The sequence below is a fragment of the Crocodylus porosus genome, unplaced genomic scaffold (assembly GCF_001723895.1).
Source record: "Crocodylus porosus isolate Cpor-Errol unplaced genomic scaffold, CroPor_comp1, whole genome shotgun sequence".
NCBI classification, from domain to species: Eukaryota; Metazoa; Chordata; order Crocodylia; family Crocodylidae; genus Crocodylus; species Crocodylus porosus.
This window is the reverse complement of record NW_017728921.1, coordinates 12,771,064-12,794,130: the sequence shown is the minus strand read 5'-3', so window position 1 is coordinate 12,794,130 and position 23,067 is coordinate 12,771,064. Positions and strand designations below refer to the sequence as shown.

The 23,067-nt window shown below is 40.0% G+C and overlaps 2 protein-coding genes across 5 annotated transcripts in view; one reads left to right on the top strand and one right to left on the bottom strand.

Moving 5' to 3' along the window:
- LOC109312752 overlaps nt 1-11,689 on the top strand; it is a 48,164-nt gene extending 36,475 nt beyond the window's left edge. For both annotated transcript variants that reach the window (XM_019539005.1, XM_019539003.1), the window contains exons 6-7: nt 5,597-5,842; nt 6,412-11,689. In XM_019539005.1, the coding sequence (XP_019394550.1) occupies nt 5,597-5,842; nt 6,412-7,170 (1,005 nt within the window). In that variant the 3' untranslated portion in view covers nt 7,171-11,689. The remainder of the gene's footprint in view (nt 1-5,596; nt 5,843-6,411) is intronic.
- Nucleotides 11,690-12,203: 514 nt separating this feature from the next.
- The window catches only part of CHFR (checkpoint with forkhead and ring finger domains), a 26,687-nt gene continuing 15,823 nt past the window's right edge, over nt 12,204-23,067 (bottom strand). For all 3 annotated transcript variants that reach the window (XM_019539006.1, XM_019539007.1, XM_019539008.1), the window contains exons 9-18: nt 22,378-22,532; nt 21,515-21,677; nt 20,810-20,952; nt 20,345-20,464; nt 19,789-19,872; nt 18,550-18,620; nt 17,883-17,970; nt 17,650-17,757; nt 16,445-16,517; nt 12,204-13,897 (exon numbers count right to left, since the gene is read on the bottom strand). In XM_019539006.1, coding sequence (XP_019394551.1) covers nt 13,855-13,897; nt 16,445-16,517; nt 17,650-17,757; nt 17,883-17,970; nt 18,550-18,620; nt 19,789-19,872; nt 20,345-20,464; nt 20,810-20,952; nt 21,515-21,677; nt 22,378-22,532 — 1,048 coding nt within the window. In that variant the 3' untranslated portion in view covers nt 12,204-13,854. The remainder of the gene's footprint in view (nt 13,898-16,444; nt 16,518-17,649; nt 17,758-17,882; nt 17,971-18,549; nt 18,621-19,788; nt 19,873-20,344; nt 20,465-20,809; nt 20,953-21,514; nt 21,678-22,377; nt 22,533-23,067) is intronic.

Below are 23,067 nucleotides of genomic sequence, written 5' to 3'. Positions count from 1 at the left end.
TTCTGTATCTCAGGTGACTCTATACTGGGGGCACTAAGTAGTGGATCTAGATTCATCAGGGGAAGGGGAGAAGGAATACGGAGGGAGCCACAGAATACCAAACCAAGAGCCACCCACAAGATCAGCCCAGGTATGTAGCAAAGATTCTATTAGACAGCAGTTTGAGGGGGGACCAGGGACAGCCACAAGGGGACTTAGGTGGATATACACAAATGCCAGAAGCATGGGAAACAAGCAGGAGGACCTAGAGCTCTTGCTAGCGAGCAACAACTTTGACCTAGTGGGACTAACTGAAACCTGGTAGGACTCTTCTCATGACTGGGTGGTGGGAATAGAGGGCTACAGGTTGTATAGGAGAAGGAGAGTAGGGGAAAAAGGTGCGGGAGTTGCTCTCTACGTCAAAGAACAGTACACATCTTCCCTAATCAAATTAGGGTCAGAGGGTAGTCAAGCAGAGACTCTGTGGGTTAGGATCCAAGGGGCTTGGGGTGAAAGGGATCTAGTGGGGGTCTACTACAGGCCACCGCAGCAGGACGATGAGCTAGACCAGGAATTTTCCAAGCAGCTAGAAGAGGCTGTGAGGTCTAGCGATATGGTAGTCATGGGGGACCTTAACTACCCAGACGTATGCTGGGAGGAGCAGTCAGCTAGAGGAGTATACTTCTTTGGCCCGTACCTGCAGGAAGTCAGTCAGGAAGGCCAAGGTAGCTCTAGAACTCAGGCTAGCGTCAGGGATTAAGGAGAATAAATAGTCCTTCTTTAGGTATGTTGGGAGTAAAAAGAGGGTGCAGGGTAGCAGAGGACCCGTACAGGATGGGCAGGGGGGCTTAGTGATGGATAGCAGGGACAAAGCAGAGCTCTTCAGTGAGTTCTTTGCCTCTGTTTTAAATGGGAATCTAGACAAACCCTCAACATACATCAAGGACACCAACAAAGGGAACATCAGCCAACCAACGGTCAGTGCCGACACAGTAAAAAGACACTTGGAAGGACTGGACGTATTCAAATCACCAGGACCAGAGGGACTCCGCCCATGGGTAGTGAAGGAATTGGCGGGGGTCATAGCTGATCCACTGGCAAGGATATATGAGTGAGTGCTCATGGTGTTTGGGTCAGGCTCCGGAGGATTTGAAGAGGGCTAACATCGTCTTAATATTTAAGAAGGGGAGGAAGGAGGACCTGGGGAACTATAAACCAGTCAGTCTTACTTCTATCCCTGGGAAAATCCTAGAAAAAATTATCAAGGAGCACATCTGTGGGAGCCCACTGGCTAATGTGATGTGAAGGGGTACCAACATGGGTTTTTAGCAGGCAGGTCCTGCCTGACTAACCTAGTTTCCTTTTATGACCAGGCCACCAATTGTTTAGATGCAGAAGTCAAGGTGGATGTTATCTATCTGGACTTTGAGAAGGCCTTTGACAGGGTATCCCATACCATTCTTATAAATAAACTGAGGGGATTTGCCTTGGATGATTACATGGTAGACTTGGTAGCAAATTGGCTCAAGGGTCACACTCAGAGGGTGGTAGTGGACAGGTTGGTGTCAACCTGGAAAGATGTGGGCAGTGGAGTCCCTTGACTCAGTTCTGTGGCCGGTGCTGTTCAACATCTTCATCAGTGATCTGGATGAGGGGGCGAGAAGCACCCTGTCCAAACTTGCGGCCAACACAAAATTATGGGGGTGCATCTAACACCCTGGGGAGGAGGAACCAGATCCAGGCTGACCTAGACAGGTTGGGGAAGCGGGCAGAGAGCAACAGGATGCAATTCAATAAGGACAAGTGCAAGGTGCTGCATCTATGGAGGAAGAACTGCCATCATACCTACAGGCTGGGGGGCGACCTTCTCAGCTCCACTGAGGCAGAAAAAGTTCTTGGAGTCACTGTTGACTCCAGGATGAACGTGAGTCACCAATGTGATTTAAGCAGTTGGCAGAGCCAATCGCACCTTGTCGTGCATCCCTAGGTCCTTCGCAAACAGGTCCAGGGAGGTGATTCTCTCCCTCTATGAGGCACAGATCAGACCGCAGCTGGAATACTGTGTCCAGTTCTGGATGCCACCGTTCAAGCAGGATATGGACAACCTGGAGAGGGTCCAAAGAAGAGCCACTTGCCTGATTAGAGGCCTGCAAGGAAGGCCCTACGAGGAAAGACTAAAGGACCTTAACCTCTTCAGCCTCTCCAAGAGAAGGCTGAGAGGAGACCTTGTGGCAACATACAGATTCATAAGGGGAGAGCAACATGAAGCAGGTGACGATCTGTTTACCAGGGCACCCCCAGAACAATGGTCATAAGCTACTAGAGAGTAGGTTTAGACTGGACATTAGAAAAAAGTTCTTCATGGTCAGGGTTGCCAGGATCTGGAATGGGCTCCCAAGAAAAGACTGGAAAGGCACCTGGCTGGGATCACATGACCCCAGGGTTGGTGACTTTTCTTGTTTGCCAGAGGCAGGGGGTCAGACTAGATGGTCCGCTGAGGTCCCTTCCGACTATGAATCTGTAATATCTAGCTCTTATTGGAGGCCGGTATAAGGCAGCATAGTCCCTGAAGAAATAAGTTTGGGTGGGATTTTCTTGAAGTTGTAACAAATATGCACTCAGCTGGCTGACCCAGATGTGCTCTCTTCCATCTCAGTAGTGACTACTGAAACAAAGATCCCAGCAGCTCCAGAGCAGCCCCCAGCCCTGCCAGTGTGGCTGGGGCTAGTCTCCTTGGCAACCCTAGCCTTGTGCTATCATAGCGCAACTGCATCTGGGGTCTCCGTGGAGACCAGCCCCAGCCCCAGCCATGCAGGCAGAGGCTGCTGGGAAATGGAGTCTGGCTGGATGGAGCCCATGGGCTGGACTCTGCCCGCCCCTGGTTTAATGCTTGTCCTTCTTCCAGTGGCTAACTGGTCAATCTACAGCAGCACTTTGCGTTTTAAAAGTCTTAGAATCTGAAGAGAAGAAACACCGTGCACAAAGAGAAATCAGTTTAGGTTTAAAACTATTCATAGAATCATAGAAAATTAGGAGTAGAAGGGACCTTGGGAGGTCATCTAGTCTAACCCCCTGCTCAAGGCAGGACCATCCAACTAAATCATTCCAGCCAGGGCTTTGCCAAGTCAGGCCTTGAAAACCTCCGTGGGTAGCAATTCCACCATTCTAGGTAACCTGTTCAGTGCTTCACCACCCTCCTAGTGAGAGGTTTTTTTCCTACTATCCAACCTGATCTTCCCTTGTTGCAATTCTTTGTTATCTGATGCATGCTTTCTGCCTGTATCATCACCACTGGCTCTCTATCCTGAAGTGGGTAGACTGAGAGAATAGGCCTTTGCAAGATGTATACTCTTTCTCCTGGGTGCTTCTCCCTATTGGTAAGACTACCACCTGGTGGTGATGAGAGTAGCTCAGGATGGAAAATCTGTATTTTGCCCCTTTCCTCCATGAAGTTCTGAGCATTCACAGATTCCTCAGAAATAACCATCTTGCAATAACCATCTTGCAGATAATCAGCACCTTTATAGGCCATTATTGCTGTGCCCATGTGATGTATTGGAGGATATAAAATGTCAAAATGACACCTCATTTGATCTTAGAGTAAAGGGCTGATAATTCAGTAGGATCCCTACATAGGTACCTGTTCATGGCCAAACTTAAAAGACTCTGGATTAGGTGTTTAGATTCAGGCTTGTTGATGACAGATGTGGTGGACCTCACCAGGAAGGATACAAAGAAATCTAAATCCTGGATTTTCAGCATGCTAGGAGCCATGCTGCCTGATCTAGGAACATACTATGCCTGCATTATGGCTATTAGACGTGCATGTACTGATTTGCACACTCGATTTAAATGCAAGGCACAGATTTGACCTTGAGTACAACTGTATCTGTAGAGATTTGGAAATAGGGCTCTTAATTTCAGCACAAGTCTCTTATATGTCCTGATTTGTTTGCACCACCTTCTATGAGCCAGCCCTGGGCACATAGTTCAGGTCATCTACTGGACTGTTGTTCTCTTGGCATGAGTTGCGACATTACCCTAATGTTTATGGAGGTGTGAAATCTTGAGCCTTTACAATAAACAAGGCTTCCAGACTTGCCTTACCAGAAATGCTTGTCTAGACAAAGAAAACTGTAAGAAGCTTTGCAGAAAAGATTATCCAAATCCTTTTACTGAGAAATAGTAGTTGGCCACCAGCTCCCTTGCCTCCCAGTGAGAATGGGCCTGAGTTCTGCTGGGGAGGGGTCAGTGATAGGCTGGCTCTTTTTTAACAACATAGCAGAAAACTAATCCACTGTCAAGAGTCAAAGCTATACCCAGGCAACAGCTGGGGGAGCAAATAAATTCTGCATTGTGCTACTACAGTTGTGGAGATGAGGAAAGATGCTGATGAGTGGAAGAAATGCATCCTGGCTATATTGTGTGGGCATATAGACAACCTCTAAGAAAACAAGCAATGTGTCTATTTTAGAACAACTCTTAAGCCTGTGTTTTTGCCATCACCATCTGCTTCTCTTTGTACTGCAGTCTATTGATAGCATTTGTTTGACTTTTTAAAGGGGATCCATGGCTCTGCATCTTGGCTTTTTATGGCACGCTGTGTTCACGGGCAGCACGCCAGTAGCAGGGACATCATGAATGTAACATGAATTTTACAGGCAACTTACACTTACATAGTGTGCTTCAGCCCTCTTTATGGCCAGACTGACTAAAGGGGACCTCAGTTTGCTGCTGCCATAAGCTAATAGATCTCAGTTTTCTAGCCCAGGCAGTACAAGCTCTTGGTTTTAGACTGAGAAGTTTGTAGGAGCTAGAATTGGTGGAGGGTGAGGATGGTGGAGATGTGAATCATGCTTTTTATAATAAACCACCAGGTCCAGAAATATTTTGGATCCATATCCTTTGAAAAGAAGCTAGATTCATGTAAATTCATGTTACATTCATTTTTTATTTGAAAAAAGCAAGGAAACATGACACTGAGGTTAAGGTATTACTGATATTAAACTACATATGAAATAAAGCCACCGGTGTGTCAGGACCAATTATTGGAATTAAATCCTACCATTAGCTTTTTTTTTTTTTTAAAAAAAAAGCTTAATATTGAAAGCAATATTGTCCAACATTTGAACCACAACCTCTGAGCCAATATGCTTCTTTCTTAGCCAACAAGAAAGGACAGGATTCTGTTCTTCCCCTGGACCTATATCTTGACAAATCACTTCTGCTAGCAGAAACTACAGGGGACAGTCAAATTTGGTCCAATCAGGTTCAAACTAAGTTATCTTTAGCCTTGGTTCTCAAGGTTTCACTTAAAACTAGTAATTTAAAAAATGTTCAGGTTTCATATATCACAGACAATTTAGAAAAGGAATGCCAGGCACAACTACTCTGTGGGGTGGGTAACTTGGTGGGTTTATCGCTTCCTGTTTTAACCATACTGTAGACAGGTGATGTACAGACTGACCTATCTTATTCCATTTAAAGAACCAAAGTCCTTCCTCTGACAGCTGTAGTCCTTTTATGCCACTGAGGCCTTAGCTAGTAAAGTGGTTTGGAGATCATTGGCCAAAAGAAACCGAAAATGATCCTCACTTAATTTTTTTTGCTCTTGTAGGACAAAAAACTAAAGAGAAGTATCACGAGTCCAGCCTCTGTGTCCAGTTGGCTGACTTCTGATCACTTGGCCCCAGGAGCAGGCACCATCGACAAAGGGAATGTAGCAGCAGAAAACCATTATTCAAGACAACGAACTTGGAGTGCCCGAACTTTTCATGATTTATTGGCTCCAATACCTCAATTACAGAAAAAGTGGTGCAGTTGGAGCACTACCAGCCCCTTCAGCAAGCTGGTGGACAGCGGTGTAAGTATTTACAAGGAAGAAATAGGAGTTGCATTCCATGCCCCTAATGACACCCAAAGAAAGGTTGATATTGCACAGCAACTCTGCTGCTTTCTTATATAAGCTCCCTTTCCCTTCCTAATTGTTTGAGATCTAATGGTCCAGTCCCCAGTGTTCTTATTTCTGAAAAACAAATCATGAGGAGCTTGATCCTAAAGTCCTGATGGGAAGCTACACTTCCCAGGCTTAAGCACTTGGATGAAGGATTGCTTACTCTTTAGAAACAGTCTCACAGCAGCTTCAGCATCAGTCTTGAATCACTGGCATCTCTTTTTCTGGTTACATCTTAGTTTCTTTCAGTTGTTTTTCTGTACTGTGGGAAATCCGTAGGCCCAAGATCGTCTCATTGATTTCTGAAGTCCACAAACTTAAAGCCTATTCTAGAGCTAACAAAAATCCTTTTCTATCTCCACAACCTAGTGCTTTGGGAAAAGAAAGGAAGCAGTATGGCTTCTCAACCAGGGCAAGATATTTAACTGTTAACTCCTATATGGTTAAAAGCCTGTTCTGTTAACTTATTCTTTTGGCAGCGTTTCTCTACATCTTCAAGAAACCAGGGTGCAGCAACTAGAAAAGTAATTTCTGACACTGAGGTAGAGGGCACCTCTGAGCCTGTTTACTCCGACTCATCTACCAGTAATGCATCATACCCACTAACCCAGTCTGCACAGAGGCAGCGGAAGCTGAGCTCCTGTAACTTGAAGAAATCCAGGTTTGGGAACCCCTACTTTGGGTTTTTAACTAGCTCCCCTGATTGCAAACATGCAAGGTCCTTGGATTCTTCAAGACACTTGGGGGCCGTATCTTCAACTGGCAGCCAAAGCCAGAGCCCAAAAAACTGTCTTGAAGGCTCCTTCTCTTTGAAAAGCAGTTTGGTCAGTGGCTCAAAGACCAAGGAGTTCTCATTAGAAACAGACAAAGCCAATCACACCTTTGTTATTTCTGAAGAAGGGGATGATCAGCAACCTTTGGTCCTAGCAGAGCATCTGAGTCAATGTGGAGAGGCTCTGCCTGAGCAAACTGTCACATGTGTTCCAGTGAAGGCTGGGCTGGATAAATCACCTGTGGCTCTGACTGTGAAGGGAGATGGGCCTGTTAGGCACCCCAACTTCATACCTGATGTCCCTCTTTGGGGAAAGTCTCCTGGCTTAGGCAAGGAACATCTGAGGACCTGTAGCTCTTCCGGAGACCAGCATAGATCACCTATTGCAGACACCAGTACCACTAAATCATCACAGAAGAGTGATGCCGTGGATGCTTGTACATCAAGTCAAATGTCAGTTCAGTGATGCTTTCAGACTTGACCTGAGCGACTAAAAGCATCAGGGTGCAAGAACAGATGCGCTAAGCTGCTATCTTCTGTGGTGGAACAGTCAGGCCTGTGGGGAGTGACAACTTTGCTTAATTTGTTTCTCCTCCCTCTCAGCAGAGTAGAGTTATGGGTATAAACTGACAGCAGTGTGTAAAAGTCACGTTCATCATGTTCACCTGGGCTTAATGAATGTAACAAAGTCCTAGCCCTACTTCCATTCTTCTGGCATGGAATTTTGATTGTAATTTATGGAAGAGTGATGAAATGACTCCATAAACAGGTTTTAATAGTGAATAATCATGATCTTGCAGTAGGGTAAAGGAAAAATTTGATTTACAACTTTGGCTTGTGGTTTGAAATGGAAACCAGTCCTCAGGGTCTTTGTGATATTTCTTTTTGTATTTTTTTTGTCTACAATATATGAACCAAATTCTGCTCTCGGGCACATCTGCACAATTCAAGTTACACCTGGCTAGCTAGCCAAGGGTAGAATTTGAACTTGCATGTTTATGGATTTAAAAAAAACAAAAACAAAAAAACACATTAATTTCTTTTAAACCATGTTTCTATAGCTGGTGACTTTCACTTGGGCACAAAGCCTAATTATCAACTGTTTTCTGGTTATTAAAGGACATCTAGGCCTTCATACACCATAGCAGTAAAAGCAAAGTGTTAGCATTCTGTCTGACGTCATCCAAATTAATATAAGCTCCAACATTCAGTAGCATGTCACGCTTTCTACCTTTGTTTTGTTATTTTTAGCAGACACATTAAGGGAGCACTACATTCTTTTTAAGCAATTCTTCATGGCAACAGGAATATGTATACAAGGTAACAAAATATTTACTAGGAATAAAGTTATCAGCATCGGTTTCTTGATAGTTGCAGCTGCTGCTCTTTATGATACTGTATTAACCAACTATTTATTGCTAGTAACGCACATTGACTGGAGAACTATTTCCCTTCCTTCAACAGGCAAGACTAAGTGGGGCAGACTTCAGAATGCTCTCTGTAGAAAGGAACTCCTAAGTAGCTGTGCCACCCTGATTAAAGCCAAGGTTTGCAACATAAGACTGAACCAAAGGGAATTCTGCTAATCCGATTGCCTTTTAAGAACTGTATCAGTATTTTAATTGCCTCCCAATGATATTTTACTGTTTCAGCAAGAAGTACATGCGTACGCAAGCTACAACAAGAATGATCTGGCTTTCCTAAAGTTAAGGAATTTTTTTGTGGACTGCTTTAAACTGATAAAAGGCTCCAAATACACCATAAGACACGTGTGTGTGTGTGTGGGGGGGAAATCAACAAGTCAAATCTGCCTCATGTCCACTGTACCATGAATCAAATGAGGGATCTTAATCCTTCCAGACAAAGGCATCTAAATCTGGCTTCTAAAAAACTTAACCCCAGTTTGGTCCCGACTTATTTATGATTTCATCTGCTATTCTAGCTTTCCTCTGCCATCTCTTAATGTCTGAAATGCATGGTCATAATTTTGTTTAGAATTTATTTATGCACACAGAAATAGAACTACTGTGTGGTAACAGCAGTGGTCACATTGAAGAAGAATATGTCTTTTGGTAGCTTGTTCTCCAAAAATGAACCATGAAAAGAGGCCTCAGCTAACTTTAATATCTACCAGTCTGCCCTAAACAAAGAACATAGAACTCTAGCTCTAGGGCTTGTTTTTTTTTAAATAGTACATGAATTAAAGGGAAAAGTTAATGTATTTATGACTCAAAAGGTTTAGATTTCTGCAATACTCTGTATTTTAATAAAGAATGTAATTGTGTTGGCTTCCATATACAATGCTACATTGTAATGCAAAGGCATTACGCTATGTTACTTATGTTGTTAGATTTCTAATTATCAAGAACTGAGGAGTCATCTTCAAAAATATTACTTGGGTGACTAGTACCTATCAGCAACTGCTGTTGGGGATGGGTGGGGAGGGGAAAAGAACAAAATATTTTACAATAAAAGTATCATATGTTAATTTTCTTAGTGCAGAGGCAGTTTATTAGACTCTTGATTCTGTTTGTAGTGTCTGTACCTACTGTATCAATATCATACATGCCAGGATAGTCTTTCACAATGTGCTTGAAGTATTTCTTCAGCCTCTTCTCTTTCACACAAAACACTAGCTAGCAGCTGGTAGCAGGACTGCCAAAGGCAGTATAAGGCTGCCCTGTTTTGCTCACTAATAATAAAAAAACTGGGTTCTGTGACAGTAGTTTTCTTTTCTTTAAGAGCTCTACTGTTCACAAGAGGCCAAAACAACAGGGAAGAGTTATAAGAAGACACTTCATAGACTTGAATACACAGTTATTACCTTAATTTGACTGAGATTAGTGTTTAATGAGTTCTATGAAACTGTGGATGTAGTAGAGGCAGGTGGTTGGGCAGAAAAATGCAGTCAACTAGTAGAAACAATACAATGACCTCACTTTCAGCCATTTTTAAGGTCCAGCAGATTACAAAGCAATACTGTTACTTTTTCACACTCCTAAGAAATAAATCATTATGGCGCAGGCTATTGGGTTATCAACTCTGACTTATCACCTACCACAACCTACTTGTTCATTTTATTTTGTTTTGTTTTTTAAAGAAGTCAAAGTATGTTAAATATGGTAAATTACTCAGCAGTAAGTTCCAAACGATCTATGGATGGATAGGCTGAGGGTAAAGAAATGACAGGACTCCAGCTCCAGCTAATAGTCAGTTAATCCAAAACAGCTGTAACAGATAAGAAGAAAATACCCATCTTGAAAACTGAATATAAATTTAAAAAATATGCATGTTCTTTCTGGGGGTGCCTTTTGAAGTTAAGCCTCATCTGGCACATTTAAGTAGTGAATTAAAAAAATTATATGACCTGAGGCATGAAATTACATTATTGAAAGTCAGAATGGGTAGATGTGAAAAAGCAATCTTTACTTATTAAGTACTGCTGAAAGAAATAGTATAATTAGGTTGGGGGAGCGGCGTTCCAGAAAATGCTCAACACATTGCAATTTGGGTTTCTGCTCCCAAATATAATACTGTCACTGAGAAGGACCCTATCCTGATGGCTGGCAAGTGCCTTATTGACAGCTCTCTAGCTTGCAAGAGGGGAATTTTTATTCAGTATTATTTTTGAAGAGTGAAGGATAGCTAGCTCAAGCTATAGGTGGTATGGATTAGCTACAATATTAAAAGATTTTTAATTCCCAACTTAGCTTGTGAAAACTGTAACAATTCAAGATGCTAGGATCCTAACCTGTTCTTTAAAACTTTAAAGTCTTGATAACTGGCTTCAGTGTTTTCAAAGTCAAATTAATAGCTTTAAAAACTCCTTTCACTAGACCCACGAATGCAGTTTCTTATAGCAGAATCTAACTTTTTCACTTGTAGTAGTTATTCGTAATCTTAGGTCCTGTACTTCTGAACTAGACCACTGAGAATATATTTATTATTACAGTAGCATTAGTTTCTGTGCTGGCTTTTAAATGTTACTTTAGGTAGAGTCAGTAATGGTGATAGGTACTATGGAATTGCTGAAGTACCCATTCCTCAAGTCAGAAGAGCATCCAGTTCTTTAGTAGGAAATAAATGCTTTGTTCCTGCCCCTCGGACTGAAGTTTCTTATTGACCAGACTTGTATTTGTGTAGTTGCTTGAGTGCAGCAGAGCTAGAGTTGTCATACAGCTAACGTGTTATAAAATCTGGAAGGGGTAAGAATCCTATTCAACTGTGTGACTATATTTTAAAAGGAGGCCAAACTGAAACCCTGTAATGCCATAAGACAAGGGCCATCTCTCCACGCTCCGTTATTACAAGTTCAAGTTGGATACCCTCTTGTATCAAATGTTAGCTACTTTCAAGGCATGGCAACAAGACCAACCATTAGAAAAAACATCCTATTGCTCTGAGTGCAGAGGTGAAAGATTACAACCACAGAAGAAACACCAAGCTTCAGTGAGTTGTTTTTTTTATTAATAACATTTTAGTCCAGAAAGTCACAAAAAATTGGAAGAACTACGCTCCACTTTCTTTATAAGAGAACCTTCTCAAAAGAGGGAGACTATCTTATTCGCTGCTACATTAAACCCTATCATAATTAACCTGATTTTCACAACACCTATCTATAACAGTTCACGCTTAGCTCCCAAATCTCTCTTATAAAGAAGGTGGGGGTGTGCTTAGGTTAAAAAATATGCTGCACCTTTACAGTATTTAAACAATTACACAAGCATAGTTTATACAGTTATCACATTAAACTAAATATCACCTGGCAACCATACATTTAAAAAGAACTAGTATAGAGAGTATGTAATACCCATGAAAGATGCCCTTAGTTACTTAAGAGCATATAAAGATCAGGATTTATTCACCCTCCCTATTTGCAAGAAAGTTTCTTAGCTCTTCCAAGTATAATATATCCACAAAAGTCATTCAATTGCACTACTTCAACCCCCTATGCATAGAAAGGCAGATTCATTCTCTAACTGGAGGAAAAAAAGAGGGTATATCCAAGTAATTTCACAAATCTCTACTGTACAGGTAGTTTAGATGTTAAGAGCATGAGATTTTTCTTTCAAATTTTAGTAAGTTGCGTAATACACATCCCTATACACACAAACAGCTTGAATAAGTGCAAGTGAAATTGTACATAGTACTGTAGACATGTTCTGTAACTCAACAAAAGAAATTCAGCACACTAGGGACTTGAACTCTAGCCTGGTGCCAAGCCCATGCTGAAAGCTTATCTGGGGTGTGGAAAAAGTGGCTAGTGAGAATGCAAACGACATTTCTGCATGTAATGTGCAAAGGCATTTTTTTTCCACAATGCATGCAATTTGCTACATGCACAGCCAGCAATGAAACTGAGACCAGACAGCTGGGAATAGTTGTCCTGAGAAGATACAATAATATAACTATTCATCCAATCTTCTTCCCCCCCCCCCCAACCCCCCCCCCCCAAGATGACAAACAACAACCCAAAAACTTTCTAAATATAAAATAATGCAACAGAATATTTGTTAGTTTATAGTAAAAAAAGTAGAAACAAACTCTTGTTGTTACATTTCAAGTATTATTCCAGATCTGATTTCAATCTTGCTCACAGGAAAAAATGCCCAGAGATTAGGAAGAAAAATCCACACAAAGTATACTTTTTAATTGCAGCAGGGATATTGTCCATAGACCCATCCTTGCTGCAGCTATTCTTAAGAATAAAAATCTGAGCACAAATGCATTATTTTTAATCAGCATTTATATTAAAAGTGTGCACCACTGGATATATTGGTTTAATTAACTGACACTGAACAGATACAATGTGCTGTGTTATCTTGTGCTCCCTACTATTGTATGTATTTAGTACTGAAATATAAATTTTGTTTGCAAAACAAGGCTTATTTAAAATAACAATATATATACAGAGGTAATTTTGTACTCTTTCCTCCCATTCTGCTTTGTTCTCCTGGACTTAAAAAAACCCCCAAAAAACTGGTGTGCTCAAATGCATGATTATGACATATTTGCATACACTCAGTTTTTATTTTTATTCTATGATGCTCAGAAAGCTTTTCTAACACACACTTGGAAAAAAAAGTGTAGCCTGCAATCACTCAATATGTCACTGACATCAGTGTCCCTTTTTATAAACCCTCCTCCCAATGCAAAAGAATTCCTCCATATTGCTCAAGTTCATCTGTTGTGGAGCTGTTTTGTAGATAATTTCTGCTAAAGTGACAGCCTTTTAAAACTTTTTCACCAAATGTGTATGTGCTACAACCTAACAAATGAAAAATGCATTTAAAAAAATTGCACTAACTTGTTTTACTGACTGCTTTGTACCAGGAATATTGTTTTGGTCTTTTGATATATAATGTTGCTCTACAGATAATAAACAGAAGTTTGTTCATACATAGGCAACTACTGCTGCAAATTTGAATTTGGTTCGTAAATGATTGCGTATTTTTTATCTTTAACATTAAAGAGAAACAGGACTACTAAACTAAAAAAAAAGTAATAGTTTGCTGTCATAGCACTGTACATACTATTAGGGCAGCAACCTGAAGTTGCTTGTTGTTGAAAGGATAGGGGAAAGTAAGTAGTTAAATGCATGTTCTGATGAGCATATAATCAATCAGCTCTTTTTTGAAAATTAAGAAATACTAATAGTATATTTAATGAATATTAATGGATTTTCCAGCCCTACTACAATAATACCAGAGTACAACAAAATGCAGACTTAGTTTCCTTTTTTTTGGACATTAATGGCTCCTGAAATATCCAACAAGATACTGGTACGAATCATTTATATTTTAAAATCTAAGGATTTCTCTCATTTTCTGCCACATTTAGTGCAAACACATTCCTTGCTCATTCTTAGGTCCTCCAGTTTATGGCTGTTATTTGAGCATAGTGAAATAGGGACGCTGTACTAATGAGGATGGAATGCAATGCTTTTCACTTTTCTTTTCTTTTTTTAAACAAAGGTTTTCTACCTTACTCATATACAACTGTAAGACTCTACAAATTAAAAAAGTCACACCAGAGTACCTGATGCAAGTTATTGACTCCCTGCTATGAGGGAACTAAGAAGATCCCCTGAAAACATTTACTGTAAGATCTGTATTTCAGGCTTCATCCTCTCCCTACAGACTACAAATACTTAGTTCTTGAAACGTGTCTGTTCACAAATGTGATTGAATTTCCTGAAATAAAAAAAACAGAAAATAAAGTATTAAGCTTTAATATAGCTGCATATAGTAATATACCATGTAAAAGTCAAGGCTATATCCCATATGATATTTAAAAAAAATAAAGCAATGAACACTTAAAGTAACACATTTATATGTTAATCTTACCTCTTATTCAAAAAACTGAAAACCAAGAAGCCTGTTATATTAACTAAAGGTAGACTTCAATCTAATTTTCCCACAACATTTTTTAGTATCTCTACTACCTAATACTTGTTAATTATGTTATGCATAAAGAAAACTTGTGAATGATGTTCTTCCATACTATTACATACTTTAAATACAGGATACAATAGAGAAAGGACACAAGAATAAAATCTTGCCTGCCCTGACAGCATAGTAACCAAGACTGGCAGTTAAACAGTCTTCAGGACACATTACTCAGGCTTATAAATTTCAACATAAAATGTGTTCTCTGATTTTTGTAATCAAAGATGACTTGCAATCTCTCTGGCACTAAAGTTAAAAAAAAAAAAAAAAAGAAAATTCCCACTAGAGGCAGACAGCACGATGAGTTACTTTACATTCAGGAAGCATAGTGTTCATCCTGGTAACCACAAATTCTAGGCAGAAACTACATTTTTACTGCCAACAACTTATCTGTTTTGCCCTTGTGTTTTTCCCTGTGTGGATTAAATGTTCCTTCCCACAAATTGGGAACCGGCTGTATTTATGTTTGAACATGAAGTGGGACTGAGGTTGAAGTAATTCAAATGCAAGGTTAAAGCAAAACCTGATTTGCACCAAGCAAAACTATTTTGCTAATGGATCAGGTGATGTAAAATGCAATGAATGTTCAAGTGGTGCTGTAACAGCGGTATGCATTTTTCCATCCCTGTGGAACCAGAAGTTTGTCCAAGACTTGCAGATCGTTAATGGCATTAAGAAAAAGATAGTCTCTTCTAAAGCTTCCTTCAGTCTTTATTCCAGAAGCAAACAAAAAACAAACCTACAACCCATCTTCAATCTGTGTAGAAAGGCTGGCAAGCTTTGAAACTGAATTAATTTCCTAAACTTCAACAAGAAAATTTCCCCTGGTAACAGGACTCAGAACTACAGAAAGCTTTGGTGTTTTGGATTTAGATTTCCAAATCACAAACAAAAAAGGATTAATTTGGTGTTTACACTGCAAAATCTTTACTTCTGAAAGATGCTGAAAATGAACATTTTTAATGTCTTTCTAATGATCTGCCTGCATAAGCTGCAAAGACTAATTATTCTCAGTCCATAGTAGTCATAACATTAAAGGAAAATTATGGTAATTGCATATTCTTGTTACAGGATTAGATGAGTATAGAGCAGGACCCTTCATTCATTAAAACACTCTCTCAGTAGAATGGGAAGTGACGGCATTTCTTTATGAATTGTACTGAGAACTTGTATCATTATTCAAAAATGAGTCTTTATCTAAACTTCCTACTTAAGAGAGTCAGTCAACTCCCAGCTAAGCAAGCTAGTTTTTTGTTTTGTTTTGGAGTCATAACTCCTGACCAAATTTAGGCTTATAACTGAACAAGTACAACTTCCCTGAAAACAGAGCAGCTGCACTGGCTAGTCCAGCTCCTGTGATGAAAAACAGCTTGCCTGCAAGATCAGGCATTTCCAGTACATGATTCCAGTACAGCCTATGGGAACCATTCTGGGCTAAGTTACTGACCAGAGTACTTCTAAGAAGAAAAGCCCCTGTGTATCCGTAGTTAAAGCAGTGGTAGTTTGGAAGAAAAAAGAGAGACCAAGAAATCCCATCCAACTGGTATTTAGTGGTCAGACCTTTTATTGCCTATCTGGTACCAGTCTACCAAACTTGCTACCAAAATGGCTTACCCAAAAGTCTCATCTTTCTTTCACACATGGATCTGGAGTCTATATTCCCCAGAACCATTACACACTCAAGTAGCAAACACGCATCCCCCTTCATCTGCTCCCCTTTGCCCCCTCTACACACATACACGCTTCACCTAGTGCAATTCATACATTTGAGCACTGAATGAGACTTTGGAAACAAGGACTGGCAGGTCACTTCAGATTACTGTGTCTGCAAAGTGTTACCATCTCCTCAGATTCACCCCAGTTTTTTTCTGCAGCGACAAAAAACAGAATAAGTAAGAATGAAACTGGGCCAAAATGATTAGTTCAGTTCACAGCTGCTACTGTGACCACATTTTTGATTTCCACCTGCATGGAGTTCTTATTTGAATTTCAAGCATGTATACAAACTAAGTGAAAATCTCTACGGATCATGTGGTTTCAAATAGGAATCACTGGTTATAACAACCTCAGTTAGAACCGAACCAATGCATGTTAAAAAAAAGTCCATGGGTTTCAATTTCAAAGCAAAACAACAACAACAAAAAAGAAAAAAGTCGCCTAGTTTGGGTTTGTACTGCAGAAGCCTCTTTTTTATGAACCGTAGATAGGATCCATAATTTGAGAATGACTGTCTTTAGACCTCTGGATGGGTTAATTAAGCTAAAGAAAAAAGTTATGAAACGTACAACTTACATAGCATGGTGTGCTTTAACCTGAGTCCGACAGTTGCGCCCCCAGTAGCAATCAGGACGTGATGTGACAGTCACTATAAAATAAGCCAAAAAATAACATATTCATTGTAATTTTTCAGTAAAAGATGCAGCAAATAACAACAGATGTAACTGAAGTTCATTAGCAACCCTCATTAAGTGATTTTCAGTTTACAAGTAGATGCTACAAGGAAAAAGTGCATCCTTTTTGCACCACAGTGCAGGAAGTTACACTATTATTACTTTTTTAACACTGCTTACTAAAGCAGAGAGATGCCCATTTGGAATTGGAAGGTAACAGGCTCCCAGTGTAAAAGGATTTGTTCCTGCACTATTGAAACCACACATTTCAACAGAAATAAGATCACAATACCAGACATCAGTGGCTATTTAGATACATTACCAAACAGGACTTGAGAAAAAAAACATGTACAGTTCATTTGAATTTTTCTAGTTTTTCCCACAGCTATAATAGATGTAAGGCTGAGTAGTCCAGCTTGCCTCCCTAACCCCAGAACATTTTACCCAAAGAACTTAAAAAGCACACAAAGCCAGCTTGGCTGCCCTGTGTTATATAGCAAAATCACAACAGTGGAAGGAGGGCTCTCAGCAGGTCGCTGAGTGAAGAAGTTGTTGCTAACAACAAGGACTGTTTGGACAAAGGTGGGAAAGCATAGCCAAGTTAAAAGTAGATTAATGGAAAGGCTTCTATGTCCCCAGCAGACTGGAACTAAAAAGGAATTAAAAAGTAGATACAGTTGCTTGTAAGATACTGAATATGGAAAGTCTAATGCCCAAGAACTGTAGAATACATGCTGGGAACAAATTCTTGTAGCCAGTTAAAAAGATGCAACATCTTACTTGCATTTCTTGTTAATACTTTTTTTTTTTTTGCTTGCTTAATTCCCCTTTTGAATTTTTAGTATGCAAGTCATTACACTTAAAAAAAATTAAACCATGTTGAAGGCTAGATAACTCCAGGGAGACTTTGGCACTAAATCTGCTCTAAGCAGGCCACATACATGCTTAATTTCTTGCAAGCAAGGCAGCTAACTTAAAACCTCAGTCAGGACTACAGCAAAGGAAAGAATCTGTGTGGTTGGATCCCTTGGCAGAACTAGAGATGAGCCTCTTTCAAAAATGGTACTAACCCATTTTCCCATGCATGGCATATGAGGTTCTCCTCACCTGGTAGTTCAGCAGCAGGAATATTCTGCCTATACTGGTAGGCGAGCTCTCGAAAACTACGGAGGCCACAACTGTAACAAAGCACTGTATTTCCAGTAATTCTGTAATCTGGGGAGGGAGCCAATTTGTACAGTTAGTAGAAATCTCTGAATAATTTGAAGAACAGTATGAAACCACTCCAAAATACTGGTTGTTGAATTACATATCATTCAAAATGTATACATGAGGTTTACCTGGCAGCAAAAAGACACCTCTTTGAAGAGCTAATAGACTTTCATTTAACATGTTTTTCCATGTCAAACCCCTGGATGCCAGGTAATCCTGAAACAAAGAACAGTGTAAATTTATCTAGTCACGGCTTAGAGATTTCAAAAGTAACAAGAAAAAGGTGTCAGCTAAATGGCATTTTGAAACGCTTGATATTTATAATTAAAGTTACTGATATTTCTTTAAACTCATTACCAGTACCACTACAGTATGGATAAAGATTTTTAGACATTTAGAAATGCGTGTTCACCCTAACTTTTTTTGCTAAGACTATTACAGATGCTTAGCTTTAAACATGCAAGTTGTCCTACCAAAGTTAAATGCATGTTAAAAACCTTCCTAAGAAGGTGAGATCCTAGCCCATGAGTCAATGACAAAATTCCCATCAACTTTAATGAGGCAAGAATTTCACATAAGGAAAGACAACTGAGATAACGATATAGTACAAAACATGTTTCCTGCTTTATGTGAAAAGTAACTTGTCCAAAAGGGGTCTGGAATTTCCCTTTTTTTTTTTTGTAGATTTGTAAAAAGGGGTCTCCTTCAGGACTGTGTGTCCTCAAAAACTGCCGAAACAATCTTAGTTACCCATCCTTATACTTGTACGTGGCCTATAATGAATGTTAAACATACCTTTAGAATATCTGATTCATAGTGGTTGTTGCTTAGGACTCCATCTAAACACTTGTCACCAAGATTTATTTCTGTAAAGAAAAAGAGAGGAAGTTATTCTCTTTGGTTTGCAATAGCTAAAGAAGTTTTTTCTCCTGTAAGATGTATTAAACACAGAATACTAGTTTGTTCAAACACACATCAAAGCATGTGATCCTTCAGCCTCACAACTTCAGGCACTGATCCAAGAAGAGTTATTATGTACCCAACATCTCCCCCTATAGTCCAAAAGAGCTACTGTTGCAGATAAGCATGCATCAGCACTGCTATTTAGAAATATTAATTAAATATTCAGCTGGGTAATTATAATAACTCTTACCCATTTTAAAATCATACTCTAAAAGTTTGTTAAGCGGGTTAAAGCTGTCCCGTTTTAAAATACTAGGGGACAATCGGTAGTCTTATTTTTAGTTATATGTTTTCCAACCACGTCAAAATGTTGCAAAATTCTCAAATGTACAATGTGCTACTTAGAGTGCCTGATGCGACATGAGGGCAAGTGTTCAAAGCGTCTCAGAGTATGTCTGTGCCACTGCCTAGGGCCAAACCCAGGTTCACCTCTTAGCTTATTCTCCCAGCAACAGCCTACCCCTTCCCTGAAATCTAGGCTGCTAGACTCAGACCAAGTTTCCCCCTGGCCACTTGCCACCTGTTTAAAAACAACCCCCCAACCAAACCTATGCAGAGCCCAAAAATCTATTTCTGGCATACAGGAATAGCACTCCCTGTTTTTATTATCCATAATTAAGAAGTCAGGCAAGGAGGAGAGACAAGTTCTAACCAAGATTCCTAGAAGGTTTCCATTTGAATTTCCTGTTCCTGTTCTGGAAGTCAGTCTTACTGCTAGTCTTTCTTGCTGTGCTTCTGGCATAGTGCACCAACAAGTTCATGTAAACCAGAAGGACCCATGCTACTTGAGGGCAAGCCTTCAATTTACACCATATTAGAGGCATGGACATACCCTCAAAGCTAATACATATATACATACCCTAATATATACATAAACACACACACTATTTTATTTTATTTTTCCCCAGGTGATAGATCCCTTCCCTCCTAGGTAACTATGCTGAAGCCTAACTCAAAATAAAATATTGTATTTTTTAAATAGTAAAATAAGCTTGCCAAGTCTTAAGCAAGCAAGATGTTACTGTACATGAAGTAGCTAGAGTCTATAGGAAACCAAACCTTCCACCATACCACAGAATGGCGCCAAGCAGCCAGTACATGCCATCCGAGTGCAGCCCCAGTACAAGTGACAAAATGGCTGTAGACAAACTGTGCCTGTCAACACAAAGAGAAACCATGTCAGGGCCAATGCACTCTGCAGTGCCAGAAAAATATCACAAAGCAGCACACTGATCCAAATTCATTACGGGTTAACACAAGACAAACAACACTGATCCACAGGGCAATTAAATTGACACAGGCAGTAGTTTTAAGGAACTTTTTAATGCACCACGTAGATTCAAGCTTTTCCACGCTACAGTAGAAAGCTGCTAATATATTTTAAAACAGTTTACATTACTGTGATTAGAGCCGAACCAAAAGGGAAACCGATCAACCACCTAAGAAATAAGATCATGCTTCTTTGGGCTTTAACAGCACTGACCTGACATTGTTAGAACATCTTTCACAAATAGACATATGATTAGTGGAAGAGCCTTATCTAGTCAAGGCTTAGAGATTTCAAAAGTAATAAAAAAAAGTAATAGAAGAGCCTTAGATCTGCACCCAGATAATAACTTTTACTCACATTGTTGAGGGGCAATGTGCGGATTCTGTTCACGTTCTGCTCTTCGGTCTGGCATTGGCTGAAAACAGCATGTGCATATCACATGACTTCCTTGAGATGGACACACATACTCTTGGACAGCTAGATAATGGGGGTAAGGGGGGAGCAGATCAAGGGATCACATTAATGCGGGACCATAATTGCTAGTTAATGTCTCATAGACAGACACACGTACATCTGCAGAGCTGAAAAGATTTACATGTGAGCCATATCACTCCACTTATTCAGAGGCAATGCAGAAAGGAAAAGGAAACTGGCTTTAAGGCTTCAAAATAAATACAAAATACACACAAAATAGTTAAATCGCAGAACAAACAAACTGTGACAAGACTCCCAAACTCCCTTTTAATGCATCATAATTTCTCTGTCTACATTCTTTGTAGCATCCCAATACTACTTCATTAAGAAGTTTTCCATCTTACTGACCTGCAGGGAAATTAGTAGATGTGGATGGTGCATCTCCCAGTGCCTGCAATCCTTCTGCTTCCCCTTCCTGCCCTGGGCAAGGAGGTGGCTGAACAGAGTGTCGCCGATATCCTGGACACTGTCTGCACACTATATATGGCTGACTGAAAGAAGAAAAGTTAAAAGTTCAGCATTGCTGTGAAGTGAGTGCCTTGCATGTCCATTAGGCTAAGGAGCCATAATTGTTTATAGCAATTCAGTAACCATTAAAAATATTTAATTCTTAAGTAAATACACATGCAGGGAAAAGAGAAAAACAGAAAGAGGAGATGCATGGTGGTCAAGCTCTAAGGTGGTAGAGGGACACCAGGATTGTCAGAAGGTGGAAAAAAACCCAAAAATAATAGTGATACTGAAAAATATAACAAGAATCCAGAGTTTAAAATGTCATCTAGAACTTAAAAATCAGTAAAGACTAACTCTAATACCTGGTGCATTAAGAGCTCCATCTGGCAAGACCATGAGCCTACCCCATGCTGCCAGGGTGGTAAGCCAAAAATAAAGCTCCTCAAAAATAAAAATTAAAAACTAAAACCAGATAGGTGGATCATGAAAATACTGCCAGGGCTCCAAAATGAGACGAGGATTAAATACCAGTTTTGCAAGACTCTGGCCTAGTTTGATATTGCAGGTATTTAAATCCACACAAAAGCAAAATGCATATACCTGATATCTGAGGATTCACTGTCTACATCTGACAGTTCCAACAGATCCTCAGAACTTCCTTCTTCATCTGAAAATGATCTTCGCACCTTGGGCTGCAGCATGTCTTGAGTGATTTTGTTTCGGGCATCCATGCTACGTATGTCCTCTTCATTACGACACTTATCTGAGAGAGAACACATAATTTGAGCATGAAAAAGAAAGATATTCCAAAAGGTGTACCCAGCTCATGAAATCAACTTCACAAGAGCAAAATTGCCATTTCACAAATTTTACAAGATCCACAGTGTTGGTGATTAATTGACTGCATTCTTTATTGCCTAGTATCTTCGTTCATGACATGATTCTGATGGAAACCAAGAGACCTTAATTCTATTCCCAGTTCCAAAGGCAGTATGGAATACTGGACAAGTAAGTCAGGATACATTTTTCAAGGAGTATTTAATACACAATTAAACCTATATTCAAGATTGCCAAAAGTGAGAAGCCTTTGGAAAAAAAACCCAGCCTATTCTCTCAGTACTTTCTATCAGTGATGACCCATCTCTCCCAAAAAGAAGTTTGCAAAGCTAAATTCCCTAACTCTTGTAACACACCTTCAGATCTAGTAGTATAAGGGGTTATGCAATAAACCAGATGATTGGGTTTTACACTTTATTCTGACACACTAATTGGCTGTTAGTTTTTGTTCTCCTACATTCTTACAGCAGCATCAGAGAAACTAGCAAAGCAGATTTTCCTAAACTTGCTTTCTTCATGTTTACCCTCCCCCCACTTTGCTGGTAGACTTAGTTTGCAATTAATATCCAAAATACATTATATGTATGCACACATGAGAGCGCATTCCACACACTTTTCCAACTTGCCTGGATGCTGGATCAGATAGGCCTCAACCAAGTTGTTCAATATATGGTTTTTACAAATTCGTTCAACTGGACAACGGCAAGTTGGACAGAGAGATGACCGTTCCATCCACCCTGAGTAGCAGGCAGCACAGAAGGTGTGCATGCAGGGCTGCAAGCTGGAAACAAATGTGAGAGCAACAAGAAATATCCATGACTCAAAGTCCTTGGAAAAGGGTTGGCTTAAATACAAACAATGCAAAAATACCTCTGGTAATTGTTTGGATAATCAAAACATACCATGAAGGGCTTTGAATAACCACAGAGACCAGTCTTCCCACATGCTTTCCTAGTATGCATTTCCCATGGGAACAGTACTACTGGAGAGACTGTTAATGATATAGGATAATCAACTCAAAGAAACTGAATCGATAGTGGCTGAGACTACTGGAGATCACTGGACCATCTTGGGATTTTCTAGGTTCTAGAACATGGCAAATACAGTGGCATTGATTAAACAAATCCAATGGTGATGTACCTGGCTACTGCTGATGTGAGCTAAAATTAATCAATCACGGGATTTCCATACCTAAGTGACTCATAGATTCATAGATGCTAGGGTCGGAAGGGACCTCAATAGATCATCGAGTCCAACCCCCTGCATAAGCAGGAAAGAGTGCTGGGCCTACATTACCCCAGCTAGATACACATTTA